Here is a 20,334-nt window from a genome sequence, read left to right on the forward strand (position 1 = left end):
AATTTCTTTCCCTATTTTTTTTATCTTTTGCATTTCTCTTCAGATGCTTTAAATCCCAACCAGTGTTTTTATTCTCTTGAGTTGTGATGCACTAAATCCCTCTGTTACATCTCACTTGTCAAGATACATATCTCGGTTGAACGTTTCTTATCTAACAGATGGTGGTTCAGCGGGTCAAGAATTGAAAATATGGGCTGGGATTTGATTCAATCCCATCTGTTCTAATCTTGAGTTAGTAAGCAGCTCCGCAACGTAACACTCAGCAAAAAATAACAGCTGCTACTTACAAACTGTTTACACACACACACACACACACACACACAGATATGTATATATTGATTTTGTACGAGAGCTTTGAAGGTGGACATCTGTTTTCGAAGATAGAAAGAAGTAACGAACCAATTGTAGGGCCCACCAGACAATATGGTTCGGTGCCCTGAATATTTGGAATCAGCAGAGTAAAATTGTCTAAAACATTTGATTATCTTCATCATTTCAGTATTTATGGTAAAATTGTCTTCATCTTTTTATTTGATCACTGTTAGAGGACTAATTGGGGATAAAAATGAAATGGAGATTCTCTTTTGAAGATACGACTGAGTGGGTGCTTAGCTTTAGTCTTCAACTAGCAAAAATGCCCGCGCGTTGCTGCGGGAGTTGAATGCACGAATCTTAAGTACACGGATTAGACACATACAACTTGAAAAAAAAAATTAACAAAATCATGAACGAATAAAAAAGATAGATGAGTGAAAGGTGAAAAAGTAGGTTGTTTTTGTTTTAGCAGCTTATCTTTCAAGCATATATGTTCAAAGCAACAAAGATGTAGTGCGCTTGTTTCCATAAGTTAGAGAAGGAAGATGCAGTCCACACATATTTTTCGTTTGCAGTTTTGGTGACAAAATACATGCTCTGCAATCTAGGCACTTGTTTAAGTAGTTACAAAAAAGAAACTTAAATGTTCAAAAGGAATAAAGATGCAGCATGCCTGTTTTCATTAGTTACAAAAGGAAGATGCAGTCCATACATATTTTGCCCCTATAGTTAAGGTGACAAAATACATACCCTGCAGCCTAGGCACCTGTTTAAGCAGTTACAAAAAACCCAAAAAAATGTTGTGTTGTTGTTTCAACAACTAAGTTTTCAGCTGCACATGTTTTAAGGGCAAAAAACTGTAGAGCAACTTTGCAGCAATTCATAACGAAGACTGTAGTCATTCATTTTTTCGGTGGGCGAACATCTTCAGTACTATAAGAAAAAACACGAATCATAGTTTAGTAAACATTGATATAACATATGTTATGTAGGTGTGCATGTGAAAAATAAATTGTAATTTACCTATCCTTGGTTTTTTTGGTTTGAGACTTTGTTTTGAGTGCAGCTATCGGTTCTTTATCGGCAGGCTCAATCTTAGGAACAACCAGTTTGTGGAATTCTCTGGCAATTCTAGCAGAATTGGTTGTCTCTGTTTGCTCGGTGCGAGTTTTTTTGCTGTGAATGAAGGTACAATTTATAAGGTCAGAGAGAATTGTGATAGGTATGCAAAAAAATGTTAAACTGGAGCAAAAGGATTGGCTAACGGTTTTTTATCAACAGCATAACACATATGTACACCCAAATAAGCAAGCATATTTATGAAGATTTATACATAAGATGATAACTGAGAGGAAAACTTAACCTGTCTGGTTTGTCTGCTTGATCAATGAACAATGCCCTCTTTGAAGTTTTGGGAGATGCAACTGATTGGGGATGGCGATCTGATTGCAGGGAAGGCATCACTGGGGCGGGAGTCGCTTCACTTATAATTTGTTTTCCTGCAGTGGCAGCAGGCGTTTGCGGGTCAATTGAGGTAGTCGCTGGGTTCAAGGGCAGCTGATCTTGAAGCAATCCATAAATGATAAAGTCCGTCTTCCGAAAGTCACTGTTTTGATTGCCAAAAGATAGCAAAAATCTTTTTGTCTCTCCCACCAATTTTTTTAGAGGTGGTGGCACGATGAAGGGATCGTCATATCCATCTTCTATTACCATAGTGTGGCAAGAAACATGAAGTATCTTTTCAGCATGCCTTCCTAACATGAGGAAGTTGTGTTGATTTGTGCTATCTTCCACTATAATATTGATTTTGAACCTAAGGAAGAGTTGGATATTTTCATGTTAGGCAATTATCAATACCATTCTTGAAGTAAAATAGCACAGGAACCATACGTGTGCGTATTAGAAAAGTAGCTACAATGAGCATATCATTGCAATTAAGATGCATCTTTCTCATTCATTTATCAACAATCTAATACCTTTCTGACTAATTACCCTATCTAACCAATTAGTTGTGATCCAAATACAAAGACGTTTTGTTTACAAAAACAACTTTGAACGAAAGTCCATGAGCATTCCAAAACTTTGGTCAACAAAAGACACTTCCATTTATATGTATATTAGAGGCAAAAAAAGTCAGTTTTTTAACACATGGATACCAATCTCTTTATTAAGTGCAAAGACATATGTAAAGGAAGCTTTGTCATGCATTAAATCTTCTTGTTGTGAAAAAGATGATAACCATAAAAACATCATCAATCATAAATTTTATAATTGCAAGAAATTAAAAAATGACTAAGCAGCTTAATACAACAATTATATGTAAAATAGATGTAAAAGAGATTACCATGGTTCAGGTAACTTGTTTAATAAACCATGTTCATTGCACTGAAATGATCCAGAAGTTTTTTTGACAGCTTTATGGCAGAATGGGCACGACTTGTACCACCAACCTCTAGTCAAATCAAATCCAACGACAGTTGCTTTGCATGCAAAACTTGCATTCTGTTATGGAATCACACAATTTTAAATAATGAAATACATTTACTCATCGTCTTGTAAACATGAAATATAAATGAATAAAGTAGAAAGCAAGAGATAGCCAAGTAAGAAGAAGTGCTAAAATTTATTATTAAAAAGATGTGATTTTTCTTAATAAGTACGTGATAAGAGACTAACTTTGTGTAAAGCAGGATCAAGTAGAAGGAGCTCATCAATTGTTTTGGACTCAAAATGAGGACCAACAGCACGGTCTGCATACATTACAGCTGAGGTGCGCAAGATTTGAACAGGTGATCTCAGATCCTTAAACCTGTGTCATGTATGTTTAGGTTGAAAAAGACAAATTGAAGAAATATAAACAACAAAGTTATTAAAGGAAGGTTGTCAATTTACTTTTGTTTGTATTGGGGGAGCTGCGGAATCTCTGGATTGAAAATACAAACAATTGATCCAGTGCTTCCAAGAACAGGGTTTCCTATATATAAAACATAAGAATGAACAATTGAAGGTTTAAGCAGCTAAATAAAGGACGTTGAGGTACAACCTTGGTATTCTTTGACTTTGAGGCTTGTTACAGCAACGAAGATAGGTGGTGGAAGGGATTTTATTCCACTGTCCTCAAAAGTTGTTGCAACTTCTCCCCATAAGGTGATCCTAATCGTTTCGCGCCTGTAAGTTTAAAAAAATGTGATGTTTTATGTCATAAATATGACGTTTTATGTGCGTAATTTGAACTTAACGCATAGGAATGACCTGATATCTTGCAGGTTAAGATTCTTCTTCTTCGCAATTCTTGACTTTTGGACAGTCACGTCTTCAATCGGTTGCAAAGCCGTTAAATAACCAAACACATCTGCGAACAATATTTAGCGGTGAAAATTATTGCACACCAAAAGCAATGAATAAATTATAATGATGATTTTAGATGTTAGTGCAACACGCAAAACCAAATTTGTTACCTGTAAGCTCAACATCGTTGTTGATTCTCTTATGAAGTTGATCAAAGTCAATCAAATTGAACCATTGCTTTGGGATCTCCTGGTTTGTTTTGTCAATTGGAACGAATGTGGTTCTCCTATTTAATTCAAGCGCTGCAGGATGAGGGACAACTTTGCTCGATGTCCTGTTGTGAACAACACGAACTTTAGTGATCTCGTATGCATCGCCGACTCTCAGAAGGTTCAAAAAAAATTGAATGTCTCGAGCATTCATAGTCGCGTGAACTGCATCCCCCTGTTAGAAGGAGAAAATTAAAATAATATAGATTATTAAATGTGCGGGAGAACATTTAACACATGCGGTTTAAGAAGCTAAAAAACAATGAGGATAGCATAATTCTGGCCACAGAGGCAGCATTTAAGATAAAATACACCATAACAGTAAAGATTACTTTATGAATCGAAATGATAGCAATTGAAGCAAACTTATAAATAAAGTTTGAATTATATTTTTGTAGGTAAAAAAAAAAGAAACAAAACAAATTAAGAAAAAGAAGAATTGATGGACTCTAGTTAGTTTTGTTTACATATGTAAAAAAAATTGTTTGAGCAAAATTAAATATAATCTCTGTAGTGAAATGCAAAGAGAGCAAAAGTGTCAACAAAAAACAAAATTTATTGTATCACATGGCATTATATGGAGAAGATGGAATTTTGATTTCTTTTGGATTTGCATGAATGTAGTGGCCCGGTTTAAAAATTGATATCAAGGCTCATGATTGAATCCAATAGAACAATTAACCACACAAACATTAATCATGTGGAAGTGATGTATAATTCGGCAACAAATTGCGTAGAGCAATTAGTTCCCAAACTTTAGAGAATGTTTGACCACAAAATTTGTTGTACCAAGAACACAACATGCACACTTGGATACATAAAAAATGAAAGCATCTTACGATAACGAAAAAGATGAAAAATTCTCACCTGTTTATCAACAAACACATAATCAAGAGTTTGTGGCTGAGGATCATCTTCGATGGTTTTTGTGATCCACATCCTGCAAACCCTGATTTGGAGCTTGTTTGTTGGCTGGTATGGTCTTAGACAATGAAGCGACATTATCTCCATGAATCTAGATAAAAAAAAATTGAGAAGCAAATTAAATTGAAAACTTAATAACTGATGTATCAAAGTAACGGCGGAGTCATGTTTAGAAAAATAAACAAAATGACAAAATAAGAATGCAAATTTATATCATCATGTAAATGTTTTAGAACATCTTTATGACCTATGTTTTTTGTATAACCGTAAGGCATGTCGGAATCATGAGTAATATATGGGGAAGATAATTTTTTTCAACTTTTCTTTAGTTAATCCGTCCCTTTTTTTTTTTAATTATAAATGGTTTTCAGTTTTACATATTTTCTTACATATACTTCAGTCCTTGAAAGGTGGCTTCTTGCTTGTTTAATACTAAAAAACAAAATTATACAAAACACATTGAATCTAAACCTTGACTGTGTCTTTAATGGACATCTAACTACCAAATTGAGCTACGAGGATGCAAAAAATGGCGATCTTATTCTTACCCATGAAAGTTCTCCCACTACTTTTCTTACCTATCAATTCAGTTATGTTCACAACTCTAAGTTCAGTTGCTACAGTACCCCTGCTCCTCCGGTTATAAAAATAACCTTATAAACAATATTAAGCAGCACTATTTAAGAATCTAAAAACAGCCCAAACTAACTACACAGACAGGACATACACTCAAACATGGAGACATGCAACACAAATTCTGTAATTAGATACCAATCACAAAATGGCAAAGCAAAATTCCTAATCTAACTATCCCTGTACTAACAGCCCATCCAAGCAAATACAATTGTAATGGGGTTTAGAACAAATATACCAATCATCAAATTCGAATGGTGTTTGGAACAAATACAACAACCATTCAATTGGAACCATTCAATTGGAACGGGTTTGGTACAAATACATGCTCAATTATCTCAAGCTTTCATAAATAGAGACATACAAACATATGCACAAAATAGAAAGAAGCCTAGTTCCATTCTAAGCTCAAACGACCAAATGGATGCTTAGTTATCTCAACCTTGACATAAACAGTCAGATACAGATATGCAAACTAAATAGAAAGAAACTTAGTTCCAACATAAGCTCAAACGATAAAAATTGAATTATATATTTAAATTCCAAACATGAAAGCTTCACAAATATAAATAAAAAAAGGTAGATAGCTTATTAGGCTTTGAATAAAAGCGATGGCGTATAATTGTATACCTCAAAACGGTATAGAACCAACTTCTTCCTCCAACGATCCAAATTTATGAAATCTGCAAACAAAGTAAATCCGTTAGCAACTCAGATACTTTCAAATTTAAAGACCAAATCTAATGAAATTTTAGCCAAATGACCAAAAGACAACAAAAAAAAAAAAAAATTTACAAATATTTTGAATCCAATAGAACTAATTTGGTTCAACGAAGAATACCAAAGGTTAAGGCCTAAGTGAAATGTTGAGTAAACTGCAAGAGGCTTCGGCCAACACTATAATGAACTGGAAATTGATAGGAAGATTAACTTTTATTATGTTTCTTTCCTCATGTAAAGGAAACAGGATCACTAAGTCAAGCTCTTTATCTTCTTCCACTACTCTTAACGTCTTCAAATAAGCAGGAGAATAGCAGTAAATGGATATGAGTTAACATGGTAAGCATGTCAGCAACTTTCATTCATGTTAGTATAAGCATGTTAGTATAAGTCTTATAGAGCTATAATAATTCAGTCATGAGGTTCGAATCATTAGCATTTCAATTATAAGGATTCATAATTTCAATTTTAAGATAGTATTAACTGTTTAGAAAATTAGAAGCAGCTGATGGCATAGCATAGCGGCTTCAAGTATGCTAAAGTTAGACATAATCTCGGCAAAGAAATATTGCTTAGTAGAAATAAATATAGTAGATAATTTCTTTGTGCTGAATTCCCAAGTGCTATTAAACCCTCAATGATCAGAAGAGAGCTAATGGTGAAAAAGAAACTGAATAACAAAAAACAATGATGCATTTTAACACATAAAGCAGAAATTTGTTCCAAAATTATACTACCTAGCAACAGAGGAGCAAAACAATAAACAAAACAGGCTTCTAACACCCTTATCACACAAATACAGAAGCAACAAAACATGGAGAAACAACCTAGCAACAGAGGGATATTCAAAGGATGTAGAGCAGAAAAGGAACCTCAATTTGACTTGCTGAGAAGGAAACAGCAGCAAAGCATGAAGAAAACAGAAATGAGAACAATACAACACCCTAAGTTTAAAAGACACAAATCTGACTCTAACAATGTACGAAACAGTTCACTGAACAGACCTATGTTCCTAACACCCAACTAAGCAGGCTATAAACATCCATTGCAATTTTATTGAAACAAAAAAAATGTCAATCACAGTTTTAACAAAGCAAATGGGAAACAAACAACAAACAATGATTTCTCAACAGTGTTTTACCTGTTGAATCAGAGTAGAAAACTGAAAACCCTCTCCTCTCCCATACTTTCGTCAGACCTCCTCTGCTCACCAACCGCGTGGGGTAACCCGTTAAGCCCAAAAAACGCATAGCATGCTCTCTGCCCTCTCTCTCTCTCTCTCTCTCTCTCTCTCTCTCTCTCTCTCTCTCTCTCTCTCTCTCTCTCTCTCTCTCTCTCTCTCTCTCTCTCTCTCTCTCTCTCTCTCTCTCTCTCTCTCTCTCTCTCTCTCTCTCTCTCTCTCTCTCTCTCTCGTAGGCATGGTCTTCCATGCCTGAAAAGTTCACTGAATGACAGGAAACGTAAACCCACCCCAATCCGTCTCAAATTAACAGGACAAAATTGCCCTTCTAACCCAACCCCAATATGTTGAGCCGAAATAGGAGTAGAGGAAGGAGCCGGTTTTCAAAGAAGTCAATCTTCAATGTTAAGGAGGTCAACATCAGATCTGGTACCGTTCTTCTTCTGATTTTGGTGGGTGACATTGCTTTCTCTAGTATTGTTTGTTTTATTTGTATTTTTTTTAGTTATATTTAATTTAATTTATATTGGGAGGTATTTTGAAGGTTTAATAGAATAGATGAGTGGATAAGGTTTCTCAACTTTTAAATTGTTTTGTTATCAACGTGCAGCATCCATGCTCACAAAGTCCTAAACTAATCTTATTAAATTAAGTAGGTGGCAGACCACTTACAAAATAATGGACTCAAGGAATAAAAAAGGAAATTGGTCCATTTCCCACTGTTCTAACCCGTCTCCCCCTAATTGTAGGAGAATTAAAATTTATTTACTTGTGCTTTGCTGACAGCAGATTTGCTGTCCCCAAAAGTATGTCTCAATTGTGTCTCCTTGTTAATATGTTTGACACATATCTTTTAACTTAACTTAAAAGTTAATTTTGTTAATTTTATTTATTTAACATTTAAACTTAAAGGACATGTGTCAATATAATAGCAATGAGACACAAATGAGACACATTTTTTAGGACAGCAAATCTAAAGCCGTGCTTTGCTTGCACTTGCTGAGTTATCAAAAGTGTAAAGGAAGCCCTTCAAAAATTGAACACTATGGGAAAAATTTATTTGTTGCAGTTTAATACCATCAGATTTCAAGGAAATCATATTATTTCAACAACTCTCAATTTTAACACCGTCATGTGGATTTGGCAAACTAATTTTGCACAAAAATATTATTTTGAGGATTCATAAGAATGCCGGATTGAAAGAAGAGTGCAGTGTCTTGAAATAAAAGCAACTGCAAAGGAAATTAACAGTTTGCATCATTGAATTGAACTAAAAACATAGTAATGCCATTAAATCTCTCCACTTAGAATTATATCATTGTATATATGGTTTGCTGTAAATAGTAGAATTCAACTAAATACTGTCAATAAGAACAATTGAAGGCATCTAAATGGTAATGTTCTTAATTACCAGTCAATTTCTATTAACTAAAAATAGTATGCAGATCAACATTAAATAGAAAGCAATTTTTTTGGAAGCTAATGTTCAAAGCAACAAAGATGCAGTATGCCTGTTTCCATAAGTTATAGAATAAAGTTGCAGTCCACACATATTTTGCACTTGCAGTTACAATGACAAAATACATGCCCTGCAGTCTAGGCACCTGTTTAAGTAGTTACAAAAACAGAAACCCAAATGTTCAAAGGACTAAAGATGCAGGATGCTTGTTTCTGTTAGTTACAAAAGGAAGATGTAGTTATCACATATTTTTCCCTATAGTTAAGGTGACAAAATATATACTCTACAACCTAGGCACCTGTTTAAGTAGTTACAAAAAACTCAAAAAAAGGTTCTGTTGTTGTTTCAACAACTAAGTTTTCAGCTGTACATGTTTTAAAGGCAAAATAGAGCAGAGCAACTTTGTGGCAATTTATAACGGAGACTCTAGCCATTCATTTTTTCGGTGGCGAACATCTTTATCCCTATAATAAAAAACATGAATCATAGTTTAGTAAACATTGGTATAACAGCTGTCACAAACCATAAAATACATATCAAACATAACAGAAATTAGAGAACCCTAAAAAAATTGAGGTCTAATTCACTTTTTCACAGAGAAGAAAATCTAAATAAGGATGTCCTCTTGATTAAGCTCTGAACAAAAAAAGGTGTATGATTATTTATCTCCAAATGGCAAAGAACCAAGTTTTTACTCCAACGATCCAAAATTCTAAAACATAGTAAATCCATTATCAATTCTCAAACATGCTAAATTCAGAGAGAAGGTACATAACCGTAATCCAATAATCTAAGAACGTGTCAATTTAACAACCATAGTCCAGTAATCTGAAAGAACCACTATCCCTCCCCAACCCCAACACACACATCATTTTAACATCACAACAAAGCAAAAACACTTACCCTTCAAGGTTCCGAGCCTCACAAAAATGTATGAAGTTCACGCATACATTTTTAGGTCTCGATGCATCTATCCTGGAAAGCAACGAAAATGGAAATGCATTAATACAAATGGCAATATCGATTTTTGAGATTTTAGTGTTCTGTTTACCATTGCAACTGAAATCCAAAAATTCTAGAAAAAAGAGCAAGAAGCTTAAGCAAAAAAAAAAAAAAAATCATATTTTCAACAATCAAAACCCAATACCCATTTAATCATACACGAACGAAAAATCTAAACACAGTGACAAATTAACGAACTAAAATCCTACAAAAAAAAAAAAAAAAAAAAAAGAAAAGAAAAGGAAACTGACCTTAAAACAAAGAAGAATACACCCCTGATGGTGCGCACCTAAAGAACGAAAGACAGAGATCATAAAGAGAGAGAGAAAAGAAAGATGATATGTCTTCATATGGTATTCTGGAGCCAAAAGAAAAGCTGCAGACGAAAATAACCTGGAAGGAATCAATTTAAGATAAACATTTAACAACAGAAATCAACAAATCAATTTAAGATTACTGACCCAGGTAGGTCAGCTGCTGTCAAGTTAAAGAAGCCCAAGAAGTTCATTTGAATGAAAGGATTTTGCTTGCTGCACACATAGACTTGTAAACTTGAGCAAACCCAACGTCAATCAGACCATAGGCCAAAAATCACAACAAACAAAAAACTGAGCAGAAATTTAAAAATCAGAAGTTAGAGAGAAATTTGTGACCCTAATTTATGAAACTGTGGAGATCTGAGATGTAGAGAGAGGGGAATATATCCCAAACGATCCCATATTTTGGAACCGCTTTAAACCAACCTATCATGAAATTATAGCCACTTGAGACATCTTCAAATCAGAACGGAACAGGCAGCAAGGGGAAGAATTTGCAAATCCTTGAAATCCCACCCTTTTTTGCTTTGTCTCTCTCTCTTTGTCTCTTTCTATCTCTATCTCAGAGACAGCATGGCCTCATGTCTGCCCTACAATCCCCTCACCATCAATCCCAATGTTTGGCATACTTCCCTCTCCCTTCTTGTCCTTGACATTCCACACCCTCATCCCCTTCTCTGTCTGTAACTAATCCAGCACCATTCCACAAACCCAACCCAAGCCTTACCCCCACTCCGACCCCTTCACTTTTTTGAAACCAAGTCTCAAACCCTAGAACTTTGTCTGCTTGCAAGCCGCATGCCTTCCTCTCACCAAATCCATCTCTCTCTCTCCCTCCCTCCCTCTTTGAATGACATAGTTTGAATTCCTTTTACTGTATTTGACCCTTTATCTTAAAATCAGATAATAAACATTTTTCATCATCGTCACAATCATTTTGGGGAACAAATTTTAAGAAATATAAGAATCACCCTATTTAGTTCACTTGCTCATACGGGATAATCTTATATAAAAGAACTCGAAACATATTCAAGGTAGAGCAAGCTAAGGATTTAGAAGATAAAGACCCTTTTTTTGCAATATCTAATTTAAGCATTAGTTTATACTGTATGACTATAATATATAACATTACCAAACAAAGGAGTTGAAGTGGAGAATGAAACACATACAGACCAATTAACAGAATAAGAATCATTTAGCCTTCCCTACACCATGTAAGGTGCTTATGGGTTGCGAAAGAGCGGAAAATGTGATTCAATGCCAAACAAATACACTATACTCCCAGCCATCCAAATCATGAAACCATCATCACCAAATTCTTGAATGTGATATATGCAACTTCCTAAGCTTTCTGCTCAACACAAAGAAACTACAAAATGTATTGGTATATGAAGTGGGATCCCAAAATATAGTTTGAGAACTATATTTGGAATCCTGAGATCATGCACCAACAGAGTCAAAGATTACCGAATGCTTTAATCGAAACACAAAATAACCACCAAACATCAAAATTCTAAAAACCTAAAACACAAAGCAAACAATTACAGTAAAATTAATTTTAAGCAAAATCAAATGAACAAACAATGTATACGAATTCCTTTTCCTATTTCTTGCACATTCTAAATTTGTTGGAACCATATACAATATTTTTTTTTTTTACAAAATTTATTAAGCATTTAATTAGCATAACAACATTCACAATTATAGTGGTTCTCTATGGTACAATTATAAATTACAGTGAAAATGTAAACTTGCAATTCAAGTCTATGCACCTGGTTGGATTTAAAATGTTTACATATTAATCGTCAGTAATCTAACCATTAACTTTCAAAAACTTTCCTCAAAATCCAATCTTGGGCATGCATTAAATCCAATCTAAAACTTGAATTTGTTTAATTGTGCCAAATGTTAATGGGGAAGCAAGATGATGACTTTATTGTTCAAAACCAAAAAAAAACGTAAGAGAGAGAAAACAAAATAACAAATCTAATGGTTGCAGTGAAAAAGCTGAGAATGTAAATAAACACGCAGGGAAAAAAATTGAAGATTCAAAGTAGGTGCATCGGGAAACACTTACTCCAATTAGACACAAAAAGTGATGGTGATGAGAAGAGAGAGAAAAGGCAGTCGCTTTGACTTTTCTGGTTTTTAAAGGAAGCAGCTTTCTTCGATTACCAAAAAAAGGAAACTTCTTTTCGTGTGGCTGTGATTTCCTGAGTGTATGTGACTGGGTATATGGTACTTCCAATTTTTGTGTTAGTTATGGTAACCGAGCGAGCTGGACATGGCAGCGTGGGACTGAATTCGAAAAGGTGAGAAAAATTAAAAACACAAAAAAGTGTTCATTTTGTCACATTCTGATTACTAAAAATTCAATAAAGTACATTCATTAGTATGGTACCTTAACTATTTAATTCCATCCCATTAAACTAAAAAAAACAATTACAAAAAATAAGGGAAAACTATTTGGAAACGTTGTGTAGAGAGACCTGAGAGAAAGTGACGACTTCTCCTCTCATTTCACTCTCTACTTGATCTCTAAAGTTCATTTAGCATGTAATTGATGTTAAATTTCAAATTTAGTGATAGCAATTAGCAAAGCTAATGGAAGAATCAAAATGAAAGAAAAAGCATCATGAAAGAAATCAAGATGAAGAATGAAATTTTGGCAACTCACCATCTTCTTCTTTTATATAAAAGATACATCCTATTTGTAGTGAAAACACGTCCCAGCAACCCCAATTATCCTGAAGAAGTATTTTGTCTTACTTTAAAAACATAATTTGTGAAATTATATCTATTAGCTGAGAACAACACCAAATCTTCATGCCTAGCTTGTAGAGAAAGACACCAGGTTTACAAAAGAACCACGTAAGCATAAAATAAACGAAGCAGGGAAAACAAAAAATACAATTGAATACACTGTCAAAAGAAGATGAATAAATGAAATTTACAAAATAAAGAAATGATGAGAACCAAAGTACCCATTTCATAATCTAATTGCTTTTTTGATTGGTTGCCATTTTTAGTTCTTCAATTTAGAGAGAAACCATAATTCAGCACATGAATAAAGTGAAAACATAGAGATACATGTGATAAGTTCATAGCCAGCTATCCATGCGTAATGCATTCACTTCTGAACCCCAAACACAACGAAACAACAATTCGCACTCATGAACTATTGCTCCCCTATGTAATAAGAATTAAAAGCATCTCAAAAAAAAAAATGGCAAACTATAAGAGCACTACAAAGTAAAATTGCAAGAAATCTAATACTTGAAGGGCAAGTACTAATCAGACGAAAATGAACGATTGAACTACCTTGCGTGGAATTGTGGCTTGGTTTTTTCCCATGCTTACAGGAGGCTTTGCACTGAGCTCTTATAGCCCAAATTTTCTCTGAAGGGAAAAAACACAATTTTGAAATAAGATTTTCATATTATACCTTAAAGAGAAGAATTAGAAAATGAATAAGAGAACAATGAGTAGTTTTCATCATATATTGTTAGAGTATGTGGTGTTTTGGTCCAATGGTCCTGCAGCCATATTTACTTTATAACTCTTTCTTTTACTCTAAAAAACATCTTGGATCTCAAATTAATATGAATATGGATTCATACTTTATAACTAAAGATTTTACTGCTCCTGATAAGATGAACAAAACGCCATTTATTCTATGCAATTCATTACAATCACAATGGAACATCTCATTAGACATCCCCACACAAAAAGTTTTTATTGCTACTTTCATATTTGATTATCCTTTCCCTGAAAGATGAGGGAGCTAATTTTTTTTTTTTTATTCCAATAAAGTTATAGGGTTGCAAGGATATTATCAATTTAATTGATTGTATTTGTTTGGTGGAACTTTTACATCTATATTTCAAGTTTTCAATTTTAGCATTGGGAGAGTCATTCATAAAATGTTCGACAGTGAGATTACCTCCATGGATTATGGTCACAATGGACAACTCATTTTCCGCGGTGATGGGACTATATTTTTCAATCATTCACCATTCAAGAAGAGGATCTGCCATGTGAGGATCACTATCGTCCAATTAATATAAAAAATTGAGACAAAAATGATAAATTTACATAACAGGCTTTCATTTTCTCAACAACCAAGCAAAAGAAAATACCTATCTGTTAAACACTCGAATCAAAGAAATCAAAACCCATCCAGAACGAAAGAAATCCAAATCACACACAGATATGAAAGACAACTCAAATTTGAAGTCTTACTTTTCGGGTAGCTTGGCGGCTGACATGAGTCTTCTTCATAGTTTTATCCATCCATGGATCCATTTGGTATGCCCGTCACTTCTGGGTCGTACAATCTTAATATCTGCAAAAAGAATTTCAAGAATCAATTTTTAGAATTGAAAAGCCAAAAGTGCTACAAACTCCAAATTACTGAGAACCAAAGTGGAGTAACACTTACAGGTCGCGAGAGAAGATGAGGACGTTGTCGGATTTCAGGGCGAACAGGATTATGGAAATTGCATCTCAGATCGGGCTTTCGAATTTCAAAGGAGCTCCGCTCATGGTGGACCCAATCAACTCTATTTTTGTCCCCCTAATCGTGCACCTGCCCTCACCTCTGTCTGCACCCAATCCCCTCCCCTATCTCTCCTAAATGATGCCCCCACAGCATCCCATTAGTGAAGAACCAAATCCGAAAGTAAATTGCAGTTACCTATTATGCTAGGATTTAAATAAAAGTCTCCAAATAGAAAGACAAAGGATATAATACAACAAATAGCTCACCAAAAAGTTGCAGCCCTTTCACAATGGTGATACATTTTCACTTATTACACTTGGCTTTTTCAATTGTAATTTCTTGCTTTTCCTGCAAAAAAAAACACAACAGAATAGATTTCAATAACCACTCATACCTATTCCATCTCTGGAACTAAAAGTTTCAGTTATTTATCTATATATAAATATTCATTATGATCACATATTGATCACTGACCTACAAACTCTGATTTGGAGCTTGTTTGCTGGCTAGTATGGTCTTAGAAAATGAAGCGGCATCATCTCCATCAATCTAAATACAAAAAAAAAAAAAATTGAAAACTTAATAAGCTAATTTATCAAAGCAAAGGCGGAGTCATGTTTAGAAAAATAAATGAAAGGACAAAATAACAATGCAAACTTATACCTTCATGCAAATGTTTCAAAACATCTTTATAAACTATGTTTTTTGTATAACCGTAAGGCATGTTGGAATCATGAGTAATAACAATTTTTAGACCTTTTTTTGAGGTGACTCTAGACACCGCAACATATAGTTGCCCATGAGAAAAAACAGGCTGCGATAGATACAAACCGACAATTTTCAAGGATTGTCCTTGGCTTTTGTTGATTGTCATCGCATAACAAATTTTTAGAGGGAATTGTCGCCTTCGCAAGATAAAGGGAAATTTGTGCTGGGATGATTCAGTAATTATCCTGGGGATAAAAACTCTTTCACCGATGTTGCTTCCTGTAATGATTTTTGCTTGTATAATTCTGTCGTTTAATTGGATCACAACCAACCGTGTTCCGTTACACAACCCAGCACTTTGGTTTAAATTCCTGATCAACATCACTGGGGTGCCAACTTTCAAAACCAACTTGTGATGCGGCAAACCAGGCAAATCAAGTTGGTTTAGAAATTCTGTTGGATAAAGCACATCTAAATTTTCTAAATTTTCTGTTGAAGAAGACACTGAATCAAAACTGAGATAGGTACGACTTTCACCAGGCACCACCCAACAGAAAATCATTTATTCCAGCAACTGTATCATTACGTGGTGCCACAATAGCTCTCTCTTTCAAATATGACACATCTTGAAAATTTGTCATGAAATCAGTATACACAGCTGAAACCATGGCTTTGATGGGATCTTCATCAAAACGAATAAGGAATTGTTCGGGTATTTGAACCCAACAGCTTTCTTCATCAGTTGAAGATAAAGACCCGGCAACAGTACCATTGCCAATGTCTAATATCCACCTTGCAAAATCAGCGAGTTCTTGTTTTTCCCTTTCGTCCAAACCTGTCTTTGAAAGTCTCATATTTTGCTTTAAAAAGAATACAGTTAAATAGGGCCAAAGATATGAACTTGTCAATGAAGCTTCAACAATGTCAGCGACGCTTCCTTTTGGAACAACAGGAAGAATTTGCCTAAAATCACCTCTAAAAAGAATCGGCTTACCCCCAAATGGCAAATGGTCAAAACCTGGTTTTGACCCTTTAAGAACATCACGAAGAGATCTATCAAGAGTTTCAAAACATCGTTTATGATTCATGGGGGCTTTGTCCCAAAGAATAAGAACAGCTTCAATGATTAGTTTTGCAAGATGAGTCCCTTTTTTTATTTCACAAACCGAACAATCTGTGACGTTGATAGGAATTTTAAATCTAGAGTGAGCTGTTCTTCCACCAGGAAGCAAGAGGGAAGCAATTCCAGATGAAGCCACTGCTAAAACAATCTGATTTTGGGATCTTATTTTAGCAATAATGGTTGTCCACAAAAAAGTTTTGCCTGTGCCACCATGACCATGCACAAAAAATAGGCCAAATCTATTATTGTGAATGGTTTCCATGACATTGTCATAAACATATTGTTGCTCCCTATTTAACTGGCTGATTAAGAGCGAGTGCTCATGTTTCATCTTGTCGACATCATAATCTAACTCTTCTCTCAAACTCCTATTTGCAAGTCTATCCATCATCAAATTGTTTGGTTGTGGTAGGTGATGCTTCAATAAAGAACTATTTGCAGCAACAAACAGTTTTTCTAACTCGTACAAAAGTAAATTTCTAACTTCATCTTGGTATTTAGAGACATCTTGCAAGCCAAAAGCATTCATCATGTTTTTCATAATGTCATCACACATCGTCTTCCAATGTGTTTCAAACAAAGCTGATGGATCAGCAACACCACAAAAGAGAACCAACGTGACAAACAATTGCCTAAGTTGAGAGGATGATGCAGTGAGAATGGCTTCTAACATAGCGTTATTCCATTCCCTATCATCACCTAATAAACCAAGAGAGGTGCATGCAGCTTGAAATGTGGGTTGTAGAACACCATTCACGGTCCTCAGATGGTCAAATCCAAAGCTGCCTTTTTGGTAATTTAGCAACAATCTCAAGTAATATAATTCACCGGCAGCAAGGTGAACATATGCAACCCTACCTAAAGATCTACCTTTTTTTCTACGGGACCACTGTTTCTCATCATTTTTCCATACATACTTCGTAGGAAATTCAACATAAGATAACTCACGTGCATCAGGGTCTTGAACATTGGTTTGAAACCATTGTGTTAACATTGTGCTTTCAAGATTAGGGTGGTTAACAACATGGTTGAGATCATCGGTATCTCTGAAAACAACATTTTGGTCAGATGGAAGGTGCACAGACAACTTCTCAACCGATGGTTCTCTAAAATGAATGTGAAACTGTAACAATCTCCAAACTGCTTCGTAAGGGCATAAGTATCTACAATTTAGATAAGCCACAATCTCATCAAACTCCTCATCCTCAAAAACAGCTCTAGCCCGATCAACACCTTTAGTGATGTACTTAAAAAGATATTTAATGAGCATTGATTGACAACATGATTCAACATTTATATGTGCTTGATACTTCAATAATAGCTCACGGTTGTAAGGGACAACAAATGCATTATCAAGCTTGATTCCATTTTTTTGAACAAATAGATTTTCTATATCTCGACGTTTATACTTAACGAAACCCTCGTCAGAAAAAGTGGTTTCACTTGTGAAAGATTTAGGAAATTTTTTTGAACACTTGTTTTCTTTCATGCAAGGTGAAAATTTATTCGCAGCACCACATGGACTGTGCATCATGTACTGTGAAACTGCATCATACCCAGCCTTGTCACATCTTTGATCAGGAATCTCAGCCGAAATTATAGAATCAACATCATAAGGAGAATGACACTTATAATGTTTTTTGACCCAAAGTAAGATATGACAATGAGGAAGACCGCTTTTTTGGAACTCCACTCTGTAAAGCACTATTAATCAAAATAGAATGCAGATACATCAAAATTATAGACTCTTTAGATTTGTAGCGAAAAGATAAAAATAAATAAAGGGAAAAATTTGGGCAAGAATAATTTACTAACCAGATTCAACCTCGCCAAAAGGTTTTCCTGATTTGAGGTATTTAATCATATGGTCAAGTTTTGCCTTAAAAATTCTAGAAATTAGATCTGGTCTGTCTTCAGCTTTACAACCAGGTTTATCACATAGATCTTCAATAATTTCAGGCCATTTAGCATTACAGGTGAAAGTGATAAATAAATCAGGATTTCCAAATTGGCGACATATAGCCATGGCATCCTGATAATTATTTATCATATATCTAACACTGCATGTAAACGAAGTTGGCAGAATAACCCTCTTGCCAATAGTAGAACCAGCTGCATTTCCTGCTTTAAGCGCTTCATGAATTCCTTTAAGACTTTCTGTTCTCAAAGAATCTTGATTTGCTCTAATGAAATTTAACCTGTCTTCTTCAAGTGTCGCATATGCATCAACCAAGTATTGTTGAAACAATCTCCCGCCTTTTAACAGGGTGTCAGTATGGCCTGGTCTATCCTGAATTTGATAACCAAAAAATGCTCTCATGGATACCCCGCTACCATCCTTTGGTTTTTCCCCCTAAAATTGGGATTCCAAGGGAGACCTTTCCTATAACCATCTTCACCGTACGGGAAAAGAAGAGGATATTGAAGTGCCATGTACTTAGGATGTAACTTTGTGATTCTCTGTAGGCCATCAGTTTTATGCTCCACAACAATATCTCTTTCGGTGTGAAATTGGCCGATGTCCCTAACTATCAACCCACCTATCCCGTCACTTGCCGGTAAATTGTACTAGACATCACGGTTGGTCTGTGCACCATACAAACACAGCCTTAAATTACTTGTGGACCCTTTATTAATCCTATCCCTGACAAGCCTAAAAAGCTTCACAACTTCATTACACTCATCTAGCATTTTGATAAGGCCACCAACAATCTGTTGATCAAGTTTTTCAGACGATTCTGATCCGTTGAAACAATTGATACGATTATTGACTTCATTTTGAGTGTCATAAATGTACAGCTGTGCAAATTTAGGATCGCCGCCTTCTGGAGGCAACAGAGAACCCATCAAATGATGTACCTGACCGTTAATCTTAAAAACATATGGACCACGACCCTTGTTGATAGACGAATCAACTTTGGCTCCCATTGAAGTTAATGCCATTATTGAATTATATGATCTAATATTTGTTTTAAACTTCAAAAAGGCTTGATAATTCATGGGGTTTAATAAATGTTCCAAATAAGCAGGAGTGGGTTTAGCGCGTGCAAAGTGTACTTTGTGGCTCATGCAACACGCAGTAAATTGTGGGGTTGAAACAGACGAAGTATGCTTAGCATGCTTCTTTGTCTGCTCTGCAGGCCAAAACAGAGCATTGCAGTATTGACATTCGCAATCTCTTAATCCAAAATCAACATATTCTGGATCAATTCCTATAGAAAACAAAGATTAATAGAAGCATAAATGAAATCAACGAATAGAAGCTGATGAATGAAGAAATGTTAAATTTTCAAAGCAGCAAGAGAATGCAAAGAAAGTCACATTGGAAGATTGCATACTCTTTCTTTTTTTCTGATAAGCAGCTTGCCCAATGATGAGCGAATTCGCAACAGAATGAACACTTTAAGTATCTCTGGCTAATAGATAGTGCAGAGTAGCACGATCAGCAAAACAAACATGTATAGAAATCAGATGAGAACTCGTCCCAGCTTCCAAAAGTGAGGCAGAAACATCATTGGTAGGAATATTTTGTTCAAAAATTGATGCAACTGTGTGGGAAGGGTTGCTTCCATTGTTTAAAAATAGCAAAGAGCTTGAAGCATTGTTGTATTCATCGTTATAAATGGTGGGAACATCTTGCAACACCAAACTATTCAGATCAACGACTGCAACAGATGCAGGCAAATCGGGATGCTGAGTTCCAGTGGCATTGCTAGCAACCCCTATTCTTCCAGACATAAATCTACATAGACGGGAAAAACCACACGGCAGTGGTTTATTCTCTAATTAAAGTAATGTCACGATGAAGTAACTATGTTAACCACATGAAATGAGGTGCGAACCACAACCCATTAAAGCATGAGGTTTTCAAAACCCTGACCATGTTGTAAACATA

The 20,334-nt window shown here is 35.1% G+C and overlaps 1 protein-coding gene across 1 annotated transcript in view; it reads right to left on the minus strand.

Annotated features, from left to right (window-relative positions):
- Positions 1–975: 975 nt before the first annotated feature.
- LOC126623106 (uncharacterized) overlaps positions 976–20,334 on the minus strand; it is a 29,505-nt gene continuing 10,146 nt past the window's right edge. The window contains exons 1-12 of the mRNA XM_050291909.1: positions 7,291–7,347; positions 6,060–6,112; positions 4,740–4,887; positions 3,774–4,047; positions 3,568–3,667; positions 3,359–3,483; positions 3,208–3,289; positions 2,992–3,124; positions 2,660–2,817; positions 1,679–2,128; positions 1,339–1,491; positions 976–1,248 (exon numbers count right to left, since the gene is read on the minus strand). Of these exons, the coding sequence (XP_050147866.1) occupies positions 1,218–1,248; positions 1,339–1,491; positions 1,679–2,128; positions 2,660–2,817; positions 2,992–3,124; positions 3,208–3,289; positions 3,359–3,483; positions 3,568–3,667; positions 3,774–4,047; positions 4,740–4,883 (1,650 nt within the window). The 5' untranslated portion in view covers positions 4,884–4,887; positions 6,060–6,112; positions 7,291–7,347 and the 3' untranslated portion in view covers positions 976–1,217. Of the gene's footprint in view, positions 1,249–1,338; positions 1,492–1,678; positions 2,129–2,659; positions 2,818–2,991; positions 3,125–3,207; positions 3,290–3,358; positions 3,484–3,567; positions 3,668–3,773; positions 4,048–4,739; positions 4,888–6,059; positions 6,113–7,290 lie in introns of the transcript that reaches the window.

The sequence above is a fragment of the Malus sylvestris genome, chromosome 5 (genome assembly GCF_916048215.2).
Source record: "Malus sylvestris chromosome 5, drMalSylv7.2, whole genome shotgun sequence".
Classification (NCBI taxonomy): Eukaryota; Viridiplantae; Streptophyta; class Magnoliopsida; order Rosales; family Rosaceae; genus Malus; species Malus sylvestris.